This window comes from Struthio camelus, chromosome 9 (genome assembly GCF_040807025.1).
Source record: "Struthio camelus isolate bStrCam1 chromosome 9, bStrCam1.hap1, whole genome shotgun sequence".
In the NCBI taxonomy this organism is placed as follows: Eukaryota; Metazoa; Chordata; class Aves; order Struthioniformes; family Struthionidae; genus Struthio; species Struthio camelus.
In genome coordinates this window covers 4,050,611-4,063,975 of record NC_090950.1, presented here as the reverse complement: position 1 = coordinate 4,063,975, position 13,365 = coordinate 4,050,611, and the positions used below count along the sequence as shown (strand labels likewise).

At 62.0% G+C, this 13,365-nt stretch overlaps 2 protein-coding genes across 3 annotated transcripts; both read left to right on the top strand.

The window, feature by feature from the left end:
* Positions 1 to 192: 192 nt before the first annotated feature.
* KLHL30 (kelch like family member 30) lies at positions 193 to 6,509 on the top strand. Of its 2 annotated transcripts, XM_068955024.1 has the most exons (8): positions 193 to 286; positions 1,183 to 2,100; positions 2,409 to 2,577; positions 3,020 to 3,106; positions 3,517 to 3,672; positions 3,803 to 3,991; positions 4,684 to 4,829; positions 5,761 to 6,509. In XM_068955024.1, the coding sequence occupies exons 2-8, from the start codon at positions 1,327 to 1,329 to the stop codon at positions 6,010 to 6,012; spliced, it is 1,773 nt and encodes a 590-aa protein (XP_068811125.1). In that variant the 5' UTR covers positions 193 to 286; positions 1,183 to 1,326; the 3' UTR covers positions 6,013 to 6,509. The 2 variants fall into 2 exon arrangements, with proteins under 2 accessions (XP_068811125.1, XP_068811126.1); XM_068955025.1 differs by lacking the exon at positions 193 to 286 and having other exon boundaries at positions 1,111 to 2,100.
* Positions 6,510 to 7,370: 861 nt separating this feature from the next.
* On the top strand, positions 7,371 to 11,754 carry ERFE (erythroferrone). Its single transcript, XM_068954687.1, has 7 exons — positions 7,371 to 7,598; positions 7,699 to 7,792; positions 8,429 to 8,643; positions 9,721 to 9,829; positions 9,930 to 10,020; positions 10,158 to 10,236; positions 10,487 to 11,754. The coding sequence occupies exons 1-7, from the start codon at positions 7,371 to 7,373 to the stop codon at positions 10,583 to 10,585; spliced, it is 915 nt and encodes a 304-aa protein (XP_068810788.1). The 3' UTR covers positions 10,586 to 11,754.
* The last annotated feature ends 1,611 nt before the right edge of the window (positions 11,755 to 13,365 follow it).

Genomic DNA, 13,365 nt, shown 5'->3' with positions numbered 1-13,365 from the left:
GCGGCAGAGCCCGTAGCCAAGCCTGAGGCCAGCCAAGCACTGCCCCAGCCCAGGGACGCGGGGTCCGGCAGGCGCCTGGAGGGCGCCTTTAAGAGCAGGCAGCTGGGGGAGATCGATGTCCCAGTGCTGGCTAAATATAGCCCCTCTGGCTCAGCCCCAGCTGCCGTCCCGTCCCCCGCAGGGACGTCCCTCCCCGGCCCGCAGACACCAGCCGCGTCGCTCCCCAGCAAGGGCGGCTGCATGGGACAGGCGAGGCGGCGGGTGCGCTGAGGGGTGCAAAGCCCAGGTAGGAGCGAGGCGGCTGGGTGCGGCGCGGGGAGCAACGGTAGGGAGGGAAGCACGAGCCGGACCCCGGCCGGAGGCTGAGCACAACCCGCCGCCTGCTCAACGGGGTGGGGAGAGTTGGGGGTGCGGGGACCAGGGAGGCCGTGCCGGATGCCGGGCAGCACGTCCGGCCTCGGAGGGGATGCTTTCAGGAGCGAGGGGGGTTGCTGCAGGGACTCTTTGTGGGTGCCCTCCGGACACCACGGGGGGATGCAGGCATGCTCCACACCGTGCAGCGCGTGCCCCCCGCTCAACCCAGGCTCATCGGGCGAGCTGGAGCACGCTGCCGCGTCGCCCCGTGCCCCTGCACTGCGGGGGGAAAGCTGAGGACGGCGCCGGGCTGCGCACCCCGTCCCGCACGCCCACGCGCTCCTGCCCTGCCGGGCTGCCGCTCCCGGTGCTAACAGGATCGCGAAACGTCTTTGGCACCAGCCAAAAATCCCAGCCCTTCGTGTTTGTGCACGTCGGCTGTCTCTCGCCGTCCCCAGCTGGCGGGCAGGGGGTCACGGCCACCTTCCTCGCCACAGAAAGGACTCAACGTCTCTGAGGGTCCTGGGGCAGGAGCCCAGGTTGTGGTCTGATGCAACATGGCCCCAACCCTAAACCCATCCTCCTGCTTCTCTCCACCTTCCCGAAAAGTAGGTCGTGGCGGCAGGCAGGCTGCCCAGGACGCGCTGGAGCATGACCCAGCCCCATGACTCAGGCCATGGGGTGTCCGGGAGGAGAAATAGTCCACGGCGTGCAGCTCGTTGCAAACGCTCCTCCCATCCCAGCTGGTGCCTATAAATCACGTGGGCGACTTTAGGAAGGCGCATCCATGCTCAGAGGGAGGGACTTGTCATCGCCTTTTCCTCGCAGGGACACCCTCGCCACGCTCATCTGCTGCTCTCCGCGCTCATTACGCCAGCATCAGCCCACAGTTTCCCAAGCGAGGCCTCCCCACACCGGCCCCCCCCCAGGCGCCCCTCCACCAGCACAGCTTTGGCCACCGAGCTGGGCACCATGGTGAGGAACGTGGACGACTTTGACTTCTGCCTCGCATCGCACGCCCAGAGCCTGCTGGAGGGGCTGCAGCGCCTGCGCGCCAACCCCAAGCTCTCGGACGTGACACTGCTGGTGGGCGGGCGGGAGTTCCCCTGCCACCGCGGGGTCCTGGCCCTCTGCAGCCACTACTTTGACGCCATGTTCTCCGGCGACTTCGTCGAGAGCATCACCGCCCGGGTGGAGATCAAGGAGGTGGACCCCAGCGCGCTGGAGATGCTGCTCGACTTTGCCTACACAGGGAAGATCACCATCAACCAGGCAAACGTGGAGGGGCTCATCCGCACCTCGAACCAGCTCCACTTCCCCACTATCCAGAAAGTCTGCACCCGCTACCTCCGGCAGCAGATGGATGCCACGAACTGCCTAGGTATCTGCGAGTTTGGAGAGAGCCATGGCTGCCCTGAGGTGTCCTCCAAGGCTTGGTCTTTCTTGCAGGAGAACTTCGAAGATGTCTCTCGCCAGGAGGAATTCCTCCAGCTCTCCAAGGAGAGGTTGGCCATCTACCTCTCCAACGACCAGCTGCAGGTGCAGGAGGAGCAGAGCCTGGCCGAGGCCGTGCTGCGCTGGGTGCGCTACGACGCGGGGCCCAGGGCCAAGTTCCTGCCCGAGCTCCTGGAGCTGGCCCACCTCGTCTCGCTGCCGGACCAGTACCTGCAGAACCTGCTCGCCGCCGAGCCGCTCGTCCGTGACTCGGACGCCAGCAAGGCCGTCGTCGCCAGATACCGCACCATGGTCAGTGGCAGCGGGGCTCGGAGCCCGTCTCCCCCTCACCACCTGGCTGGGGAGCATGGGAAGGGGCAATGCTTTTAGCTGAAGCCCAGTGAGGAATGGATAAAGGCATAAATGCTTGTCCAGGAGATCACAAGTGTCCAAAGAGCACAGGGGGGATGTGGGAGGCGCCGGTCTACCTCCACGGTGGCGGAGGTATTGTTGTCCTTAGCCCTGTGGCAGGATACGGGCTGGGGAGTGATGAGTCGGGGAGCAATGAGCCGGGAGCGGGGCTTGGAGCCTCACGGCGCTGCCCTGGCCTCTGTCTTCAGGGCGGAAGTAGCTCTGGCGCCCAGAAGAGGCCCCTCACCCTGCCGCAGAAGCTGGAGGAGGTGCTGGTGGTGGTTGGCGGCCGGGTCCTGGAGGAGACCGAGGATGATGACGGTGGGCTGGACGCCCGAGCCACCCCAAGGAACTTTGCCTTCTACAACCCCAAGAGCAGTAAGTGCTTGTTGTGGGGACAGGGTATCTGAATCCCCCCCACACATGTGGGAGGATTAACTGTGGGTTAATTAATCCTGCGGTCTGCCCCAAATCCACTACCTGGCCCAGACCCTGCTGTAGAGCAGACCAGCATGGTTTCCCAACTCCTTCCCACTCAGACCAAGCCCTGGCACGGCTGGAGGCAGCATCTGCCTGCCCAGCTCATCCTTCCCAACAGCAGCCCCCTGGCTGCTCTTCAGGAGGAGAAACTCTCACATTTCACCCAGACCCCATAGCGCCTCCGATTGCACAACAGCAATGAATAAATAAAGTAAACAAGATCAGGAGGCTGTGAGATTTGAGCCCAGTTGCAGTTTCCAAGTCTCTAAGCCCCATATCATGATGTGACACTGGGTGTCCCAAGGCCACGACTTTATCGCTTGTGTTTGCTGTGTTTCAGGGAGATGGATGGCTCTGCCCGACTTCCCAGATTACAACAAATGGGGCTTTTCCCTGGTGGCTCTGAACAACGACGTGTACGTCACGGGTAGGTGCTAGGGGCTCCCAGCCCGCGGCAGGGCGGTCCCGAGTATCACGGCAAGGAGCAGGTGCTGAGACCCACACTGAGGCCAGGAGGACAGAGATTGGGGCACAGGGCTGGGGTGCTGATGTGGGGCCAGGGCTGCCCTCCAGAACTGCACATCCTTCCAGGCCAGTATGGGTGTGCTGTAGCTCCCAGCAGCTCCCCAAGTGGGGCAGAACCCCCCCCCCCGCCCTTTCCTCTCCCCAAGGCTGCTGGGAGCGGACCTTTGCAAGCAAGAGCCCTCTCCTTGCTCTTCTCCTGGGTGGATTTGACCATCCAGCAGCAATGCCCAGGAGATGCATGCATTTGGAGGGGATCATGGCAAGCCCAGCCTGACCCCATCCCTCCTCATGGCTGGTCACTTCCCTCTCTAGGTGGCTCCCGGGGGTCTCAGAACGACACGTGGTCGACAACCCAGGCCTGGCGCTTCTGCCTGAAGGATGGCGCTTGGAAGCCCATCGCTTCGATGCTGAAAGCCCGAACGAACCACACCAGTGCCGTCCTCAATGGCGAGATCTACGTCATTGGTGGTAAGACAGCGTGGGCGCTCCAGAGGCTGCGGTGCAAAGAGCCCCCCAGGTGCTCCCAGGAGCACCGGTCATCCTCCCGCACCTGTCAGTCCGGGCCGAGGTGGACCACAGCATCCCTGCCGCCCCACAGGTACCACAGTGGACATCGTGGAAGTGGAGTGCTATGATCCCTACAACAAGAGCTGGTGCGCCATCAGCCCGGCCCTCAAGTACGTGAGCAACTTCACGGCCGCTGGCTGCCTGGGGAAGCTCTACCTCATCGGCTCCTGCGCCGTCAAGTACAACGCCCTGACCCTGCAGTGCTACAACCCCGTCAGAGGTACACGCGTGGCTCCATGTCGGTGTCCCTCAGAAAGCGGCCAGGGAGCAGCCAGAGCGCACCCATGCCAGGAGCCAAGGGTAGTGCCCTCAGCAACGGGACATGGTCCCACAGGGTATGGACAGGGCGGGCAGAGCTGGGTGCTGCTTATGGGTACAGCACCAGTCACACCGCAAGGGGATGGATCAGGTCCAGGGTCCATCCAGGGAGTCCAGTCAGGAGCAGCAGGAGATGATGGAGCCAGAGACAGAGCTGGAGACAAAGCTATGGTGCTGGTCCAAGGTCCGTCTAGAAGGTTTCAGCATCTGGCCTCCACGCTGGACCCAGCCTCTCGCCTTGCGGTGGCCTCCAGGCAGCTCCTCAATTGGGGAGGGAAAGAACTGAAAAAAAAAAAACCTCTTCCACAAACTGCACCTCCTCAGGCAGCTCCCGCTCAACCCCATGGTGGTTTCTACCATCCCATGCTGCTGGTACAAACAACTCCCCATCTCTTTTACACGAGAAAATTGTCTTGGATGGTGAGTGAAGGTGCCCCTCCCACTCTGCCTAGCCAGTCTGTCTCCTCTCTTTTAAGCACTCTCTTCAAATAACTCTGGGGTCACTGTTGAATTTTTTGGTCACTGAGACGTAGCTGCATTAATAGCCAGGCGTCTGAAGCACTTTAACATGATGCTCACGGCTGTCCCTTGCAGATTTGTGGAGTGTAATTACATCCCCCTTCATCCCAAAGTACCTCTCAGCCCCACGCTGCGCCTCCCTGCATGGGCTCATCTACCTCATTGGGGACAACACGAAGAAGGTTTACGTGTACGACCCGGAGGCAAACATCTGGCAGAAGGTAGGGCTGCATGGGACCCGGCGAGGAGCCTCGTTCTCCCGGGAGGCCAGGGGTGGGGGCACTGGGCTGAGCTGCACTTTGCCCCATCTAAACGCAGAAGGTGGCTGTTAGTTATCTGCTAAGATTTAGGTGCCAGACGTCTTCTGGCTTTTACTCTCGCTGAGGAAAGGGAGGCCAGGGTAAAGGAGGAGATGAGAGGGCTTCTGGGGCCAACCGTGAGAAGGCAGGCGGAAAAAATTGCCAAGTCTGGGTGCAGTCTGTGCCGTGCCTTGGAGGGAGGGTAGAGAGGGTTTGTACGCCAGGCCGTGTGGGATTTGGCCGGTTCATGGCCAGGCCAATCTGGTCCCCCGCAGCACTGAGGCCTTCAGACCGCCAAGCTTTTGGGAAGCCCTGGGGAAGCGGCTGGGTGACTGCTCACCCGGGGAGCTGCCGGAAGTCAGGGACTCGGCCGCGCCAGCTGAGCCCCTGCAAACTCATTCCCTCCAGCCACTTAAGGCAGCGGCGGCTGTCTGGGGCTCCTGGGTTACGGGGCTGGTGCCGGGCTCCTCCTGCAGCTGTTGGCTCGGCCGGTGCCAAGCGCTGGAAACGGCCCCCCGCTCGGCTCCCCGTCTGGGCGCCAGCGCCTCCGTCTCCCTCCCGGCGAGCTGCTCCGTTAACCCCCGCGGAGCGCAGTTCGCCCCCATCCCGCCTTGTCCGCCCCCCCCCAGCACCAGCCCTGTGCTCGCTACCCCCGCACCTAGATGCGCGGCCTTCGCTCTGGCAGCAAAAAAACTTGCAGCGGGTTATGATTTTAAGCAAAGTTTAGGCTCGCCCTGGAGGGCCCTTCGCCAGCGACCCCCCCCCCCTCCTGCCGGGGCGGCGGGGGGTGGGGGGTGCGCGCGGCGGGGGGGGGCGCAGAGCAGGCTCCGGAGCTGGCGCGTCCCTGCCGCAGGTGCAGCTGCTGCACACGCTCCACGAGAACGGCGGGATGGTGCCGCTGGGTGACCGGCTCTTCGTCACGGGCGGCCACTGGAAGGGCATGGACGGCGACTACCGGGTGGAGATGGAGGTGTACGACTGCGCCAAGGACCGCTGGACGAGGGAGGGCCCCCTGCCCTGCCTCTGGCTCTTCCACAGCTCTTCCTCCATCTTCATGGACACCTCCAAGTGGACAGAGGCGTTCGAGGGCGACCGCGGGTGGTAGCGGAGCCCGGCGCCCGGGGCTTGAATGAGCTCATCCCACCATTTGGGAGGGGAAGGGCTGGTCCGGGGCAGGGCGGGTATTTTTTTGGGGGGGGGGGTATTGTGGGTTAGTTTTGCTATACAGAGGCACAGCATTTCTGCACTGCTCGGGCCGAACCCTCTTCCTAAACTCTTCAGCTCCCTGCGAGGGCCGGGAGCCGTTCTGCCGGCCTCGGCGCGGATGCAAAAGCCACCCTTGCGCTTGGGCCCGTCTGCCAGGAGGGGTGAAGTCGCACGTACCCCGTTAAACGCCGTCGACGGCGGCTCCGGGCTCTGCTCCCCTCCGGAGCGGGGCGGTCGGCGAGCCCGTCTCCGCCGAGGGCAGCGCGGTGGCCTTAGCGCGCCGTCGCGCGATGGAGCTGAGCTCTCCCGTGGCGCTCGCTTCTCTCCCGTCCTTTCCGGACGTGAAAGAGGCTGCTGGTGGGGGGAGCCAGGCTTTTCCTTACAAAAACCTTTTGCTTCGGTTACTGTTCTTCTTTTTTTTTTTTTAAGTTTGTTTGGGGTTCCCCCCCCCCCCCCCCCGGAAACCCCAAAGCCTTCAGGGCGCTCACAAGGGGAACGTCCCTCAAAACGTTCCTCAAGGTCTGGCGGCACCAGCACCCAGAAAACCCACGGCCCTTTTCCCGTGGCCGCCCGGCCCCAAGCGCTTTGCTAGCCAGAAACGGCAAAAACGGAGGACGGCTGGGGCAATCCTTGGGACACCCGACGGCGTCGTCGGTGCCCAGTCGAGCCCCGGTTCGCGGGGCCTGAATGAGCAGAGCCGGTTTGGCCCCCCGAGGCGGGAGGCAGCCGGAGCGCGCGGCCGGCGCTCCCCTTCCCGCCGGCCCCGGCAGCCCGGCCCGCTACCCCCCCCTCGCCGCCGAGCCTGACCCTCGGGATGGCGCAGCTCCGCGAGCATCGTTTTTTTGGTTAAGCTGTTCTGTATGGGGGGGGGGGTGTCTCTTTTTTTTTTTTTTTTCTCCCCCGTTTTTGGAAACCATTAAACACCCCCGAGAAGGTGTCGCGCAGCGTGCCGTGGGGGAGCCGCCCGGGGTCGCGCTGCGGGTCCTGGAGCGGGAGAGGCAGCAAAGGGCTGAGGCGGCCGCCTCTCCCCAGGCCGCACAACTCCCTTTCCTCGCCGGTCGCTTTTCGCAGCTAAAAGGGATCCTGCCCGTCGCCGGCACAGAAGATGGGGCATCTCGGGCACAGGCGGCCGGGCCGGGGCGGCGCTGGGGCCGGGGCGGTGCCGGGGCCGGGGCCGCCCCTGCCCTCCGCTCCCCTGGCGCAGCGGGCGGCGGTGGCGGCGGGGAGCGGAGCGGGATGCGGGATGCGGGACGCGGGATGCGGCGCCGCCGCCGCTCGGCCGGGCTCTGCCTGGCGCTGCTGTGCGCCGCCGCCGCCTGCTTGGGGGTCGCGGCGGGGACCCCCCGCTCGCCGCCGGCCGCCTCCGCCGCCCCCGCGGCGGCCAAGCGGGCCGGCGGCGTCGATCCCCGCGACGCCTGGGCGCTGCTGGTGAAGCGCTCGGAGGGCGGCAAGGCGCGGGACGGGGCCAAGGGCAAGAGAGCCAAGGTAGGGAGCAGGAGCTGAGGCTGGGGGGGGGGGCGCACAGGCGACGTCACCCCCCCCCTAACCCCCCCCCCAACCCGCGCCTTCTCCGGCTGGTTTCCAGGTCGGTGCGCCAGGCCCTCCCGGTCCCCGCGCCCCCGCCGGGGCGCACACGACAGCGGAGGAGCTGCTGCGGGAACTCCAGCGCCTGCTCCAAGGTACCGAGAAGGAGCCGCAGCCTCATCCGGGCGCCCGCCTGGGCCGGGGAGGCCGCTCGCGGGCTGCGGCGAGGTGGGGGCCGCGAAGGAGCCCAAGGCTGGGGAGGGGGGAGGAACGCGAGCCACGTGCGCAGGAAGGAAAAGCCGCGGTGGGCCCGGAGCGGGGCATGCCGTGGGTGCTGTGGGGGGGAGGAGGACGGGGGAGCAGGCCGGGCTGTGCTGTCTTTTCCTGGGATACCTGGCTAGGAGGTTGAGGAAACCTTCAGGCACAGGTGAGAGACCTGAAGAAGGCGTTGTGTGTTTGACCAGAAACAAATACAACGGCCGCAACGTGTATCAGGGCAGACTTTGCGCTTGCAGGCACGTGCTTGGGGCACGTCCTCAGAGGAGTCATCTGTCTGGGAGCGTGGCAGGGGCTAACCGAAAAATTTGCAAATCAAGCCCTGGTGGACTTGCCACCCCCCCTCCTTGCTGTGAAAAGCCCCTCTGCTCTCTCTCGGCCTGGCCGAGCTCCTGGCTGAGCCTGGCCCACAGCCGGCCCCACGGTTCAGCCCTGGGGGATGCTGCCATCTCCAGGCAAACCCTAGGTGGACTAAGGATGCCTAAGCTCAAGTCTCCGGTTGGGTTTTGGGTCAGGCGCAGCGAAGGAGCAGCAGCAGATGAGCGTGAAGGCCTGCGAAGGGTGCGAGGAAGACAAGAAGAGCAGCGAAGACAACGTGCTGGCCTTCGTCCCCAGCCCATTGGCAAGGAGCGGGCCTCATCATCGCGTGGAAGCAGCTTTCCACTGCCGGACACGTCGAAACATCTCTGTGGAGCAGAGATCGCTGCAGGAACTGCAGATCTACTACATAGTAAGTGACCGAAGAAAGGCAGGAGGCTGAGCTCAGCCTTCGCGCCCGTGTTTTTTCCTGTCCTGCCGCTGCTTGAGTTTACGAGGGAGGAAAAGGAGTCCCTGCGAGCGACTGTAAAGCGTGCTCTTCCTCCAAGCCCTCGCCGTGTAAGGCCTCAGCTTTTCAGTCGAGCGCGAGGTCACAGCAAGTTTCATGGCGCTGCGGCTGAAGGGCGCGCTCGTCGGCTGGGCGCCAGCTCCGCCGTGGGCTCTCGAAGGGTGCCACGGTGCGCCCGCAGGCAGCTGTATCTTCTCGACCCAGGTGGCAACCAGCCCCTGCAGCCCGGAGGAGGGTCCCCACGGAAAGGAAGGCAGCTCAGTATGAAAAGGGGAGCGCAGAGCCAGGGTTAAACAACAACAGCCAGGTTGGGAAGGCGCAGCTAAGAACTGGGATTTAAAAAAAAAAAAAAACACCCCAAAAACCCCCCACACTACTTCGTTTTGCTTTTTCCATTCTTTCTGCTCCCTGGGCTCATGGCAGGAGGATTATAAACAAAACCACCTAGCCAAAAACCACACTGCCATTACTTGGCCTTTCACAAGGAGCCAAAGCCGAGAGGTGAGGGAAGGTCCCCGAGGCCTCGCAGGAGAGCAGAGCCTGCGTCCATCGGCGGCGGGTATCTGAAGGCGTTAACAAGTGAATCAAGGTGAAGCACAAACACGGGGGGGGGAAATACCCCACGATATTGGTCACCTGGAGAACGAGCAGAATTATTTAGAGATTGTGCCAGGCTCTTCCCGCAGGGATGGTTTCACTCGACGGTGAAGGAAGCGGCTTTAGCCTGTTAAAGGCTTCGCCTAGAGAAAGCCCTGCTCCGCAGAGCCTGCCTGGTCCAGGTCGGGGGCCCGGCAGCACCCCTTCCCCGCACCGAACCGGGCAACCAGCCCAAGGCGGGCTGAAGGGTCCCCAGAGCGGACAGGCCACCAAGGCAATGGCGGCCGCCGCTCCCGTTGCCATTAAGGGCGCCCGCAGCGTGAGCCGCTTCTCGCGGCGCCCAGCCGCTCGTGCCCTAACGCCTGAGCCTTTCTCTGTCCCCAGCCCGAGAGGGAAGGGATGTTCCACCGCGGCCTGGGCCTGAACCTGACCAGCGGCCAGTACACGGCGCCCGTCGCGGGCTACTACACCTTCACAGCCACCCTGCACATCGGTGAGGTGCCGGGCGCCCCCGGCGCGGCCTTCCCCTCGGGGAGGGGACGAGCGCTCAGCTGGGGAGCCCCGACCTCCGCTCACGCACCTCTCTGTCGCAGTGCACCGAGGCCACCAGAGGAAGGGGCAGCAGTGCCCTCGAAATCGCCTGCGGGTGCTGATCTGCGTGCAGTCCCTCTGCCAGCACGACAGGTAAGGGGCCGCAGCCCCCGGAGGCCGCGGTCGCTGCCGGCCAGCGGAGAGTCAAACCCGAGGTCGCCCCTCAGCCAGGCGTCCCCAGGTGGAAGGAGAGCCGGACTCCTCACAGCAGCTCTCTCCCTTTTCTGCAGCTCTCTGGAGACAGTGTCCCGGCTGGAGAGCAGCGGCGACCTCTTCACCGTCTCCGTCAACGGAGTCCTGTACCTGCAGGTGAGCGGTGGCTGGGCGACTGGGCCCGGGCCTCTGCGGGGCAGCAGCAAAGCGCCACCGTTGCCCGGGCCCTGCCGCGGACATTGGCGATCCCTAGCGCTATGCCACGTACCGTGCCTGGGATGCCCTACCTGCCAGGGGCACGAGCTGCTTTCGGGCAGGAAATCTCTCCTTGGCCCTGCCAGAGCGCGCAACACGCCACGAGGAAGGACCTGTCCCCGTCTCGTTAAACCTCCTCCTTCCCTTCCAGGCTGGGCAGTACGCCTCCGTTTTCGTAGACAACACTGCCCGCTCTCCCGTCACTGTTCAAAGCGGCTCAGATTTCAGCGCTGTTCTGCTGGGGGTGTGAAAAGGCTCGGGGCCCTGCACACGGCTCCAAGCCTCTCCGCCAGGACCGACCGGATCCTTCCGTCCGCCAACGGCCGCTCCATCGCCCCTGCTCGCCGCCAGGCCCGGGAAAGACCTGCCGCTACAGCAGGAGCGGTAAGCTGGCCAGATCCTACCCCAGGACCCAGCCGCTCGAAGCCAGAAGAAAGTCGGTCAGGAAAGGGGAAAAACCATAAATAAACAAACCCCCAAAGGCACAATGAACTAAAGGAGTTCACTTTAATCTAAAGGCTAGGGCTGCAGGTTTATCTTGAAAAACAATGTTGACGGCTTCCACAGTGGGCTAGTTCCCCTGCAGGGATCTGCTCCCACCACTCCAGGCAGCTGCGCTTGTGACAACGGAAGTAGAGGAAAGCCCCAAGTCCCTGTCTGAGCTCTTAGCAGATTTCCCTGCCCAGCGTCTCAGCAGCTGAAAACAGATTATTCGTTATCGCTCGCTTCCCCGTAATTTATTAGCGGTTAATATTTCCCAGCAGAAGCCAGCGCCCTCTGAAGTTAATCTCCAAAGCAGAGCAGTGTCCTGATAATTCAGCGCTTTCTAGTAAAGCAAATTGCTGCCCCATGACTTCCCACTTCTGAGGCCTCGTGTCCTGGGCCAGGTGTTCCCTGCCTATGGCACAGGGCCCAGGCCGTGGGCAGCGCAGATAGGCTCTTTGCTTTGGCCCTGATAGCAGTCTAAACCGAGGGATGGGAGCAGGGCTACGTGCCTGAGGGAGGGCCGCAGGATAGGTACCCGAGCAGGCTGGGCGTGGGGCAACGAAGCTGCACGTTTTATTTCTTAGTAGCACGTAGCGCGCTGGGGGAGCTGTGCCAGCAGCGCCGCGAGATAGCCGGGGAACTACACCCAGCCCCACCTTCGCCAGGGGAGACAAGCACGTAGGCAAGGGGCAGGGCAGCCTCCTCTGCCGCTACCTCAGCCCCGAGGGCTTTCCCTGGCCTCCTCCGCGGGCACAGGCTGCGTCTCCCCTAGGGCCCTGCCGAAGTAGCTGTTGCTGCAGTTCTTGGTGGTGGGTGCAGGGGGTTAGATGCTGGAGGAAGCTCTGCTTCTGCAGTCTTAACTCTCAGTTCTTCCCAGTGGCAAAGGAGAGCTTGTCCCTAAAAGGCTGTATCTCATGGGGGGTGCGGGGGGGGGGGAAACAAAGAAAAAAAAAAAAGAGCGCTTTTACATCAACTGAACTAGTGGGCAGCAGCATCCTGGCAGAGATGAGGCCTTTGCAGCTCTCACCCAGCTGAGGAGCTCAACCCAGATAGAGTTTCCCAGTTACCACACGCAACCATCAGCCACGTTACTCTTGCTCAGATTAGCCAAACTTCTTCTCCTACCAAATACACCCAAGAATACAAACGGATTCACTTTTGGAGAACAGGGCTTGCCAAGGTGATAAGCTGCCTTCTGCCAGCCAGCATACCGAGCCCAATGCACTTCTAAGAAAACAAAACCGAAAGATTGAACTTGGTCAGAGCTATTGGGGCTAGAAGCTAAGAGCAGAAGCTAAGGCAGCCCAGGGGAGAGGAAGTGCATGCAGGGCGCTTCTGCGTGGGCCACCCCGGGGTGACAGCACCCCGGGGTGCTGTCCGGAGCTAAAAGCTAAAAGCTCCTCACAGTAGCAGGATGCTGCTGAACAACATGGTCAAGTTTATTTTCAGGAAACTTTTCGCTAACCCCACCCCTACCAGGAAACGCAGGCAGATAGTTTCTTGATTTCCATTAAGTCTAGGGTTGAACCGGCCTTTCTAACTGGCTCACTACTTTTCTCCTCAGCTTGGTAAAACCTGCTCCATGGTGCTTCACTCTGCCCACCACCATGATGAACATTTACGTATACCATTAATAAGTGTATGGTGTAATGCATTTTATGGAACACCACATATTATGTTCCTAGCTGGAGTTGTGCTTTCAATACTCTTTCTAAAGGAAGGAAAGAACGGCTGTAATAAGGGGCAAGAGAAGGACAAGCTGACACTTCTTTCACCAGCTCTTGCACTGCAAGGAAGAGATTCCTCCTCCTGGAGGACTAACGCATGGCTCACCTCTAGCAGCCCAGCACAAAGCTCTCCCCAGCGCAAGAGCTGTGAAAAGCAGGGAGATGAGAAGGGAGGGCGAGTTGTCCTTCTGAGATATGTTATCAGGGTTTCTTTTGCCAGGGACTGCATACACTAAGTGCTACTTGTCTCAGCTGTGGCTGTCTCCCATTTGGCTTTCAAGAACAGAAACGAGAAAGCATGTTGCTAACCTGCACAGTTCCCCCTCAGCTCTTCCTGCAGTGCAACGCTACATCGGGGTATGCAGAGAAACAGCTGGAAGCAGAACAAGCTGGCAGAGTTGAACACTGCCTGACGTACATGCTGGAGGCCCGCTTCCTCCCTCAGCGTTACACAGAGGTGTGTAGCAGATAGCATGAGTTAGGTCTGCTTAGCTGAACTGTAGGCATAAGCCTGACTTTTTGCTATAGCAGATGAAATATAATCAACCACCTGCCCCAGACACAGAATGGTTTTGGTGTGCTCAAGGAAACAGACAGTCCACCTAGGCAAACAATCTGTTAATCACTAAAAGTGCAAAAAGTGTCCGGAGGTGTTCGAACAAGCAGATTGTGAGTAACAAATGGTGACAACAGATCAGGGAACAACAGCACAATTTGAACAGGCTAATCAATGAGACATTCTCTAGCTAATCCTACAACTAGGGATGCTCAAGAGTACTGGTGTAACTGAGAGTTCCTGAAACTCTGAGGAGGGAAG